This window comes from Canis lupus, chromosome 5, assembly GCF_048164855.1.
Source record: "Canis lupus baileyi chromosome 5, mCanLup2.hap1, whole genome shotgun sequence".
NCBI lineage: Eukaryota > Metazoa > Chordata > Mammalia > Carnivora > Canidae > Canis > Canis lupus.
The window spans coordinates 10,931,759-10,943,970 of NC_132842.1; the positions used below are offsets into that span (position 1 = coordinate 10,931,759).

General features: G+C 37.2%; 1 protein-coding gene across 3 annotated transcripts in view; it reads right to left on the reverse strand.

Annotated features, from left to right (window-relative positions):
• Positions 1 to 1,064: 1,064 nt before the first annotated feature.
• The window catches only part of PLXDC2 (plexin domain containing 2), a 510,688-nt gene continuing 499,540 nt past the window's right edge, over positions 1,065 to 12,212 (reverse strand). For all 3 annotated transcript variants that reach the window (XM_072825456.1, XM_072825454.1, XM_072825455.1), the window contains one exon: positions 1,065 to 10,916. In XM_072825456.1, the coding sequence (XP_072681557.1) occupies positions 10,800 to 10,916 (117 nt within the window). In that variant the 3' untranslated portion in view covers positions 1,065 to 10,799. The remainder of the gene's footprint in view (positions 10,917 to 12,212) is intronic.

A 12,212-nucleotide genomic window follows, 5' to 3' on the forward strand; every position in this document is an offset into this window, starting at 1 on the left:
CACCAGGCTGTGGGCTACTGAGAGTAGGGACTTTGTCTTTTTTGTTTTGTAGCCCTGGAATCAAGCATACCTGCTCTCCAAAATTATGAGAGGTATACATCTACAGCTAATCTAAAGGCTGTATGATTGTCATTAGCATTGTTTTTCTTTGACATTTTCACTTTTTATTTAAAGAAATGGTACACATAAATGCTGTCTTTGATTGTTAGGGAAGGTTGCATGAGTTGCATGAATAATTTTTCCCTTTTGGTATCAGAAAAACAATTCACACCATTTAAAATTGCAGTTTTGAATTTATCCCACCTTATCAAAGCTCGATTAACATAGTCCAAAAGAGTCATATAGAGGTAAGATCAGAAAAATCCTTATTGAATTGCCCAGAGCAATTGCTCGAGAAATGCCACTAACTGGAATCCCTGGCAGCTTCCAGCACCTGCTTCCTGGGCCTGGGTTCAGGCCTGCACATACCTGGGATGGTGCAAAGGGTGATCCAGGAGTGGTGGATAAAGAAACAGGGAAAGGATCTTTGGTATTCAGAACATTTCACTTTAGATGTTCTACATAAATTAGCTGAGGCACACATCCAAAAGCCCCTGGAGAAAGAGGTACAATCATTTCCAGTTTGGAACAAGGGGAATGGGATAATGGAGAACCTTTGGGTAATTCATTTGAAAACAAAATCACTGGAGCTTCCAGACCAAGGCTAGTGATGAAGGCAAGAGCTGAATGGAAGCATCCTGATTTATTCAAGTACTTGGAGTTAAACTGGCAGCTAAGTCCCAACAGTCTGACCTAGGGCTCAACCAGGGGCCTCTGTGCTTTGAGGGGTGGGGGCAGGAAGCAAGCCTCCACCCAGCTGCACACTATGGCATTCTAGGTCCTTCCTTTTCTATAGCTCACTCGAGTTGGTATCAGGGCAGGTTTAGAAGCAAAAGGATTTTCTACCATGTTAATTAGCCCTCAGTTCTGGACACTGGACACTTTCTTTTCATAATAAGTAAAGTGTTTCAAAACTAACAGTGGAAAGGAAGCAAAAAATATGTTGAAAGACAAAGATAGAAGTATTTAAGAAATTAAAACAAAATGATCATTTATTGTTTTTAATATGTAGTCAAATATGACAGCAGTATTACACAAATTGTTCCCTTCTTCCCCTTCTAAAATCCCAAATTTGTTGACTCCAACTGCAAGTGAAAAAACAGGATTTAATTCAGAAAATAGCAATCAACAGAGAGAACACAGATAACATTTGGTCACCACCAGCTTCCAGACTTCTTAAGATGAACTGTGCCACCATCACAGTCGATAAACCGGCTTTCTTACAAAATTATTACTAGGAAAAAAATTTTTGAAGATTTCCCACATACTGTAGGCAGAACCAGAATTGCAGAAAAACTTGGCTTAAGTAGCTGCATGAGGAAAACTTTAATGAATTATTGCAATCATAACGATCCCCAGGTAAAAGAGATGGCAAATTAATGAACTGTAAGGAAATACATTCAAACTCAGATAATTAATCTTACAGAGAAAATAATCAGGAAGCTTGCAGAAGTACATAGCATCTGAATTCTTGAATTGAAGCAGTAGGTTTCAATAAAGGTCATACCTTTTCTGCTATCAGACACCATTAAGTGCAAATTCATGTACAATCATTTTTTACATTTGCAGGTTCAGGTACGTCAAGCGTGAGGTCATCATGAAGAATGCGCATGTTATTTGATCGTGGAAGAATGCAGCTCGGAATGTCTCACTGACAGGGCAGAGGAAATAGGAATGATGCCCAGAGGACTGGAGCAAATTTAAAGTGCTCAGTTTTCCAAACCCTGTACTAAATGAAGTTTTGGAAAACCTCTGCAAAATTAACCTTCACCTGAAAGATGCATCCTTGATTTGAGTACAGCGCTTTGGAAAAACAGTGAGAAACAATCTTGCAATGTGCTGTGCTCACCCACACAGTCTTTCCTTTTGTATGGGGTTGACTGGCTTTAGAGGGTCAGATTTTCCCCCAATGTTCTCTTTCAGGAGCACCACAGTGAGCTTTGTGATTCTGACAAAGGGTACAATTATACCCACTTCGAAGTGCATTTACAAATATTCTGTGCACTGGTGCAACTGGCATAAAACACAGACAGCCCCCCCGGGTGCCCAACTTCTCCTTTCACACTTCAACATTTCAGATGACTACAAGCAGAATTACCAGAAACAGTAGTAAATTCCTGGCATTGGAAGTTCCCATGATCCCAGCTGGCATGCAAAAAAGGCTGTCTCTTTTTTTCCCTTGAAAATAATGTACTTCCCAGGCACTGTCCAAATGTCTCAAATGAGGCAAATGAGAGATTTGTTTTGACCAACCCATGAAAAGACTTTCTCCTTCTCAGCTAGGGCCCTGAGATTTAGCTATAATGTACACAAAATGTCTGTGTCTAAAGAACCTTAATTCATTTCCCTAAAATGATTTTAACAGTTCTCAGCAAGGAAAGCTCTGACTTCACTTTGATGGTATTTTCAGAGTAAACTGGTAGAGGACACTTAATTTGGGTTTTTATTTCTCTGCTATAAATATGACAATCTGAGCATGTTTTTATTCAAATCACCTTACAAGTAGTTGCTTGAACTTGACCATATGTCTTGATAAGAGTACATGAATCTGGTCCCGAGATGGTCAAACCTCACAAAGATTCAGCAACGGGTCCGCAGTTGAAAGAATCATTTCTTCTCTTTTCCTCAAGAAAATTATTTTCTTTTTATTGTACTTTTATTGCCTGTGTGTGGTTGGCTGTCTCATGGTCTCTGGTACAGGGGAACCAAAGCACTTGCCTTGAGGGTCAGAGAAGATCAATGGAAAAGCCTCTTTTTGGTCCTTACTTGACCATAAGTAACCCAATTTCCTAGAGCAGGGGCCTTCATGGCTTTCGTATTGTGCCATAGGGAGAAGTATAGGTGGATGATAGTTGAGTTAGATTGAGGACATTTGTGACTTTCTGTATGTCACCTGCTTCCTAGGATAACCTGCAGGATTTGTGCCCCAGTGTATGAGTGTCTGAATGACCTAATTGTGAGCTGATCTTCATCTACTATTGATCTGTACATTGCTCTGAAGAAGGTGAAAATTCTGCTTGATGGTCTATATCAATCTTTATTTTTTCCATGAATATACACACCCACCTGTTCCTATGTTTATACCTGTCCTCATATAGCAGACTTCTAAAATTAGTTTCATGCTATTTATCTGTGTAATAGGCAAAAGGTTTATAGTTTCATGATCATTAAGTGGTATTTTGGTCATGAATATATAGTTTTTGTAATGCTAGGGAAAAGAGAGATTCTTTTTAAAAGTAACACACTAGTAGGAATGAGAGAAGTCACTGAGATTTTCAACCAGAATCAAGATAGATATATCACTATCTGCCAACTTAAATTGTTTTGCTTTATTCCATTAGGAGATTTTTTTTTTTAGTAATTCTCAGATGTTAGTAAATTTTAGAAATTAGAAAAAGATGAGGACCAGCATATGATTTACATTACTTTTTCCCCCAGCCTTTTATTCTGGATTTGAAGTAACAGAATCTTTTAATGTCAACAGTCACCTGGAAATTCACTTATAATTACATGTTTTGAGCACTTATTTCTCTAGACATAATTTGGTCATTCATAATAAACGTGCTATTGAGAAGCCAATGGTGATGTACTTCATAAACTTGTCAGGGAGAAGTGATTCAAGAAATTATGTGATTTTACTTGAATAATTACCATCTTAAAAAAATTACCATCTTACTTCTTTGCAATAATCACTGTGATAGTGATGGGCAGTGGATGGTTTAAAAGTTATGTCAGGTCACAATCAGCAGATGCATTCCAATTTCGACTGAGATTAGAAGATCAGCTTAATCAAAATATTATGTAACATCAAACTGTTTGATAGGATCGTGGTAGAGGTGTGCTCAAGGGTCTCCTGGGCTGAAGCTTTCTGGTTTCTAGGATTGTCTTGAGAGAGCTCACTCTGTGCGTGCTCATCAATTATTTTATAGCTTTAGACAAAGTAATCAAGGCTTTCAATTGTGTCGTCATAGTAGCAACTTTTAGTAAATGATTAAGAATGCTTGCAAAGTCTGGGGTGGTCTGTTAGAAAAGGAATCAAGGGAGGCCTGCTATTCTAGTTGGGGGCTTGTTGTTATTCTAGGAATATTCCTGAGGGATTGTCTTTGTTAAAACTCCATCAAGTTTTCTAACTGGTGCAGATAGACACAAGCACAACTGACTTGACTCACGGTTACCCATAGGAAATCACTGACCCAACAGGAAAACGGACTTAAGGCACATCAAATCAATAGGAACTTTGGCTTGACAGATTTAAACATTCTGACTCTCAAAATTCCAATTTTCAATTACTTGAGATGGTCAATTTTTTCTTCTAGAAGGAAAATAAAAAATCAGATATAGAAATAGAAATATCAGAGTATCAGAAATAAAAAGCTCATCCAGATATACTTGAATTTAGATGTACCAAGCTTCAACTTCCATACATATTTTGAAGGCAAAGATGAAGGACTAAGATTTACAGATGTGTGAAATGACCAAAAGAAAACTCCTGAAAGCAGAGATTGGGATACTGAAGTTGTATGACCCAGAGTCCCCATACTGAAGCTAAAATCACAGCAGGTACTATTATAGCAGCAAGGCATAATTACCAAACAGACTTATCTCTCGCTATGAAAAAGTCAGTTTCCAAGTTTCCAGAGATAACCAATCTTCTGATCTCTCAATAAATTTGTAAAGCTGAGAGATGGGGAAATAGATAAGGATGATGGTGGGTTGTAATTGAACTAGTAACTTTTACAGTCCCTTCTAATTCAAACAGTTTATGATTCCAAGTCTTATTGGAAATAGAAAAAAAAACCCTATTTATCATAAAGTTTAAGTAAACAGCAAAAGAGAAACCTTTCTTTTTTTTCCCTCATATGTTTTGCTCATTAGATTATCTGGTACTTTTACCAAGCCCAATCCAAGGACATTTGGCAATGTTTGGAGACATCTTTAGTTATCATAAGTCCATGTGTGTGCGTGCATGTGTGTGTGTGTGTATGTGTGTATGAGAGAGAGAGACAGAGAGACAGAGTGCTACGGGCATACAGTCAACAGAAGCTGTTCTGCTTGGAAGCTGCCAAATATGCCCTACAATGCACGGAACTATTTCCATCTTACCCTCCCACAAAGAATTAATGCTGAAGTTGAGAAAGCTTGTGACATAACAACCACACACACCTAAAGTGCAAATGCTTCTTTGATACACTGGTGCTTCCAGAAAACCTTAAAACTATGATGTTGAAAATTCAGAAAATATTGGTACAAGAAAAGAGAACTGTTACATCTAGTCTGAAGAAGTTCAAGTGACCTGGGAAGTCCTCCTGGGTCTGGGACAACTTTGGATGAGTCACTTTTCTTCTCACGAATGAAATTTGCAAATCATTAGAAATAGAGCAAACAGCACCAATGTGCAATGATGTACTGTATTTCTGAAACAGTCTTCGGGAACATACTTGATACCTCCCTATCTACATATAGTAGACTACTGGAATTGGGAATTGGATGGAGTTATATTGATCTGACCCACTTGCAAAATTGTGTTTGAGGATTCCATCATATTACAATTATCAGTTGACATGCCTGAACTCTCACTATTTGTATTTATCTCTATATATCACAAGGTCCAGTAGAGGAACTTGGTTCCAGTAGGTGTTCAATAAACATTTAAGTAAACTGAGTGGCTGGATGAGTGAACAAATAAAGGGATGAGTCAAAGTGCTCCACAAAATGAAAAGTGCTTTACAAACACAAGATAATATGAATATATAATAGGTAATGCCACAGACCTCACAATATTTGCTCAAGAAAACCTTCCTAGGACAAAAATGTTCAAACGGTTTAAAAAGCAAATAAAAATTGTGTTGTAAGAAAACAGGCTATGAAGAGTCTTAGTTTTCAGATATATTTGGGAAGAAACGAAACAAAGGTAGAACAATTTTAAATGAGAAAAAATAGTGTTGCTGACAGATGACCACAGGGAGGGGTGAGGGACATGCAAAACCAAATAAAGACACTGTAATGGCTGGAGCCTGAAGTCACTGGTTGTTATAAAGATGGTACCATACATGAACATGATAGAGGAAGATTGTCCACGTTCTATAAGAATAGTCAATACTACAGATTAAATTAGCCCTCTAAGCTGGTTGGTTGGCCTTAATTGCTGACCAAGGCAAGAAAAATGGTAACAGAAATGACCAGTCAGGAGTGTTAAGTTCAACACACAATTCTGACACTGGGAAAATTATCATATCTTTCTGGGCATCAGTGTTTTGATCTGTAAGACGATAAGCTTGGGTTAGATGACCTGCCGTAATTCTGGCCTATGGATGCTGATGCCAAAACACAGGATAGGATGGGAAAGTTAGAGCTAGAGAAATCTTTGGGAATTAGTAAAGCTCATTGTAACAAAATATCTGAAAAATACCTGCAGAAATACAAGGCAAAATAACATGTTACAGGAGGAAGAAACCATGACAATAGGATCCATTTCTCAGTCTTATTTAAAAACTCATTTCTTATAATGGAAGGAAAGTTTCTTGAATCAAGGCATGGATTCTAGCAAAACATTTTCTCAAACGGGCAACAGACACAAGAGTACATAACAAAATTTATACTTCTTCACGAAAGGTAATAACATTAAGAATTTTTTGCCTCAGAAACTAATAAATTATACTAATCAGAATATATATTATCTGCATAGTAGTATAATTTAAAAGAATAGTAATCCTCTTATTTGCATTTGCTAATTTCTATAGTTCCAATTAAGCTCCACATATTTTTATATTTTAATGCATTGGCCCCTTATATTTGTGTTACAGGGATAAAACAAATATTTAAAATTATTTATTTGAGGTATTTCCTTCTAAAGAGAAGCCTGGTGGTCAGCTGCTGGGCTTCTCATTGCTACAAAGAGTAAACTAGGAAATCACAAGGAACTAGAGAGGCTAAGTGACTCTACAGAATAAAGATTTGTGCTAGTTACAGGATACTCACAGGGCCTCTTTCATGGCAGAGGAGTCAAAGTTAGGAGAGATGTGACAGAGGGGAAATATTAAGAGAAAATATTAAGATAGAGAAAAAATTGAGCAATTTCCTTTGGCATTTTCTCAAGAAGTGTATTGATTTGATTGTCTTTGAATGCTTTTAGGATTGATGCTTTTCTTCCTCCGGATGCAAATTTGTGCTGAGACTGAACCAAGGATGTGCTTCATATGAGTTACATTGATGTAAGTTTTGAAACTCTGTACATCTGTACATCTGTGCATCAATCTGCGTAATAACAACCTTGCAAGGAAAGCAGAACAAAAATATTTTTATTTTCCAAAATTGTAAATTGAGACTCATGGAAGTTAAAGTGATTTTCCCAAGATAACATAGTGGAGACTCAAAGCTGTGTCAGCTGGTATTCTTTCCATTATAGCATGCTGTGTCTCTGAGATCAAAAACACTCAGATACACCCAAGAATGACCAAATCTTCTCTTTTTCTTCCTCCTCCTTTTTATTCAAATGGAGAGAATTAAAAGGAAAGACCTCTACAGCACTGTATAATAGAATTTTCTGCAATGATGGGAATGTTCTGTTTTCTCCGATATGGAAGTCAACAAGGCACAGGTGGCTATTGGGCATTCAGAATGTGACTAGTGACTGAAGAACTGAGTTTTTTTTAAATTTATTTTTAATTAATTTAAATTTAAATAGCCACATTTGGCTTGTGGATATGATACTGGACAGCACAACTCTAGAAACTCCATGTGAGAGAGATTAGCCTTAGGTATTTGAAAGTAAAATAATAATGAGGGCAAACTGTACTTATTTTATTGATCTTCAGTTTTCTGTTTGTTAGTATATCTTAAAGTCTAAACACTTCATAAACACACCAACATTGTGGTTAGTGCCATCTGGTTGGATTTATTTTTCTTGACATTCATACTTCATCCTAATCATCAAATATTATTTTCTCTGTAGCACCATTTATCTGGTTTCTTCAGAAGTCTGTGTGTGTTCCTTTGCTATTCTTAACTTTTAAAATTGTCATCCTCTCTCTACTATGTTCATAGTATTTAAGAAATGTATAGATGCACCCCTTCTAATATATGATGTATGTAAAGTCCAAAGCATCAATGTCCATTCTGAATTTCTAGAAACATTGTGTATGTTTGCTCCTCCTTTGCAGTTAATGGGCACCAGGAACAAACCAGAAATATAAAATAGAATAAAAATTTCATGAAAAAAAGGGATTAGTCAGCCTTTCCCCTTACCACTAAAAGATTCATATACAGCAGAAACTTCTCACCACCTTTAACTTCTCCTTTCGTTAGGAAGTTTTCTCACACTTCCAAAAACTTTCCCCTATTATATGATGCTTTAGTTCACTGAACAATTCAGTGTTTTATGTCTTATTTGTTTTTTCCAGAATTGTCAATTCTTTTAATTGAAAGTGGAAGATGGGCTCTGAAGGGAATAAAGACAACATGACAACTTCAAAGAATTGTGTAAGGAGTTTGATATATACACAAGGTTTCTATAACTGTCAATCAACTGCTATTGGAAGCCATCACTATCACAAAAGCTAGTGGAAGAAGCGTTATCTTATCCTAAAAGGAATCGTCTATGTGTTCCTTATATCTTTGTAGAATACCAGTTGCACCAGTTACGTTGGCAAGTCATTTGGTTATTGCTATCTGACCAAACCTACCCCACAAGAAATAAGTTGGGATATTTCATACAAACTGAATGCAGATACTGCAGAGAGATTGTCATCACATCCTTCAATTGCTTGTCAGGTTTTGTTTTTTGTTTTTGTTTTTTGTCTTTTTTTTTGTTTGTTTGTTTTGTTTTTGCAATTATTAACTAAGTAGGTTAGGAAGAAATGACTAACCTCATCAGGTATTTAAAAATGTAAAGCAAAATATATGTGATGGAAAATAGCAGTAGTTTACATCAGCTGACTGTGAAGATAAAATATGGTACTCTGTTAGTAGACTGATGTTCAATGGAGACACTGGGTACAGATGCTAAGCTGTTAGTAAAGTGCTGCTTACAAGACATCTCTGCTTCTCGATACCTGAATCTGCAAATGTTGAACACTGTACCCTACAGCGTCTTGGCACAGGATGTCAGTTTCGTGGGTCGAGGTGTCCATGACATTGTACACATAGGACCTGAATTTAAACCTTGGGAGCTTGGGATACGTATTAACCACTTTCCTCCTCAAGCAATGCCTTGGCCTTTCCCCATTCACCGAGAGGTTTCAAAATCTGGATTGTGATTACTGGGCAAAATGACAGATCCATCTAAGGAGCATTTTGCATCTGCTCTATTTAGCCAGGGATGGAAGGGGTTGAGAGAAATGAAAGAGTGGCTCAAATAGGCAGGAAAATGATCGGCACTGCAACTGATTGAACCACTTTTGCTAAGTGACATAAAAATATTCTAATATTAAGGATTATTTTACAACTCTATGGAAGTATGCAGTAATGCATCTCGCATTTGTTTTGTCCTGATGACAAATGCACTCTTTGAGTCACAAGAGCCTGCCTTGTGTTAGTTATAAACAAAAATATATTTATATATATATTTATGTAACTACTATGTGCTTTAAAGAAAATTACTGTATGATTCAGCAGGGTTCTTTCATTCTTTTTCTATCGTCAGGGATATGCTGACTTGAATGGCTTCTGAGACAGGAATCGACAATGACATGGGCCTTAAGTACTGAAGTAGCGCAAAGTAAAAAGAAAGAATAACCTGAACCCCTCCTGCCCCGTATGTTTAGAATCCCTTAACGTTTTTGCTTCAAAAACAATTAGGGACTCTCCGTATTGTTTCCTTCAGCCAAGAGCAAATGTGGCTTCATAGGATTTCATAGCTGGCAAAACAGAGGCAATGAATCCTTTTTTTTTTTTTTTTAAAAAAAAAAAAAAAAAAGAAGTGTTTTATCCCGAGGCAGAAGGGAAACCCTCAGGTGCCACTCTCTCTCCCTCATCCTTAGCTAAGAGTTTGGCAATTCTGTTACAACCCATAGAAGGGACACTCATTAACAGGAAAAGGAGGCACGGTTTGAACCTCCTCCACAGATAAAATATTCGTTCTGTAAAATAATGAACTTGTTGCAACAAGTGGTTCTAGACCAGAAGAACAAAATCCTTTTTGCCACATCTGGTGGAAAAATAGAAAATCTCTTATTGAACATTTGTTTTTTTGCTCCTGCATGAGCTGTTTTTCTTAGCAATCTTGAAACAGTCATCATTGCTCTTTTGGAAGAAAGGGTTCAGGCTTTGGAACTCAGTCATCTTTGAGACATCAGAGAAGAATATTTGAACCAAAGGTGGAGATCCCTCAGGAACTAAAGCTTTATTATTATTGTTTTTCTCGATCCCTTTGCAACCCTGCACCTAAGCCAATAGCACTGTGATATTGTCATACTTTAGTTAAGTCCACAGGAGATGTTCTGAGTGAACTATAAAATGTCATTCCACTAGGGAATTCTATGTTCGATGGTCAGTGGTACCTTGCATATGTTTTAGTTTTTCTTTTACCCTTCCTGGGCTGGGCTTGTCCAGAAATCTCATCTCCTTCAGGCTACAACAGCTTAGGGATCCTTTGTGTGTGTGTGTGTGTGTGTGTGTGTGTGTGTGTGCATCTTAAAGGTATAGGCAAATTTTTAGTCTTAACACCTGTAAGCCAGCACTGGTGCTGTTCTGTCCTAGAAATTTTAGCACTGCTCTGATACAATGAAACCTTCTTTCTCTCCAACTGGTTCAACTTCCGCATAGGCAGGATGACCAGAACCTCTTCGAAACTTCATCGCAGGCCATCTGCTTGGGCGTCTCTAAAACAGAAAATGCAAAAGTAATGAATACCAGGGTGATGGTCGTATCATGAAAAACATATCTGCCAAATATTTTAAAGGTTTATTCATTTACTTATTTGGGGGAGGAGAGAGAGACACAGAGAGAGAGCATGGGTGGTGAGGGCAGAAGGGGAGGGAGAGAGAATCCTCAAGTAGACTCTATGCTGACTGCAGAGCCCAACAGGGGGCTGGATCCCAGAACCCTGAGATCACAACATGAGCCAAAACCAATAGTTGGATGCCCAATAGACTGAGCCACCTAGATGCCCCAGTATTTGCCAAATATTTTAGATTAGCTTCTGAATTAAATTTAGCAATACATTAAATTCTCTCATGTTACTACCACAGATGGAATTACATGTGCTCAAAGACCCATGTTTTCATCTTTCCTATGGCACTAGGAGCAAACAGTCCATTTACCATAGCTGCCCCATAGGAACAAGAGCTTCCCAAAGTCATGTATGCCTTATGCATACTTTTGTCTAAAAGATTCTCTGAGTGTCTAACTAGGAAAAAAATGAATTGTAGTAAAAAAAAAAAAAACAAGTTTTCTGAATATCTAGCCACTGACTATTTCTCTTCTCTAGGAATAATATCATGCCATTTTATTTATTAATTCTCTCAAAAACATAAGGCCATACTCTTCTGCACAGCTCTTAGAAGTGTGTCTCAAATTAGGTGCTAGACTTTCTAGTAAACAAACTAAAAGAAAAATCATTTAATATCTGAAGAAATTATTTATTAAGCTAAGACTTCCTATACGTGATTTTTTTTGCATTTGAAAATTAACAGATGTCATAGACAATCTCAAGCCTATGACTTAAATAATTGTACAAGTAGACACCAGTCCTAAAATCCAGGTTATTTATTCTGACAAAAGGAGCGCACCTTTCCCTAGTACTCTGTCCATCAGACAAACCTTCTGTGATTTGCAAATAGAAGTGCTGATATGAATTATTAAGTTACAGCAGCAGGAGACACTAAGATGCATTTCACGGCTCCAGTGACACTGGAAACTAATGCTCCATTTATCAGAGTGCCTGCAATTTTGGAGTATATAAGACAATAAGTACTGAAGGAAGTTTATTTCTGTCTGAAGTTTATTTCTATCGAAAGAATTTTAATGTGAAAAATGTTAAATATCAGTGTAGATACTGGCATTTGGCAGCTTTCTAGATTTGCCAAGTCCATTCCACTGGCAATGATTAATGGGCATAGAAGAGTTTTCACATCAGGTAGGAATGAGTATTAGCTCTACTTTCTGGAAAAATACCT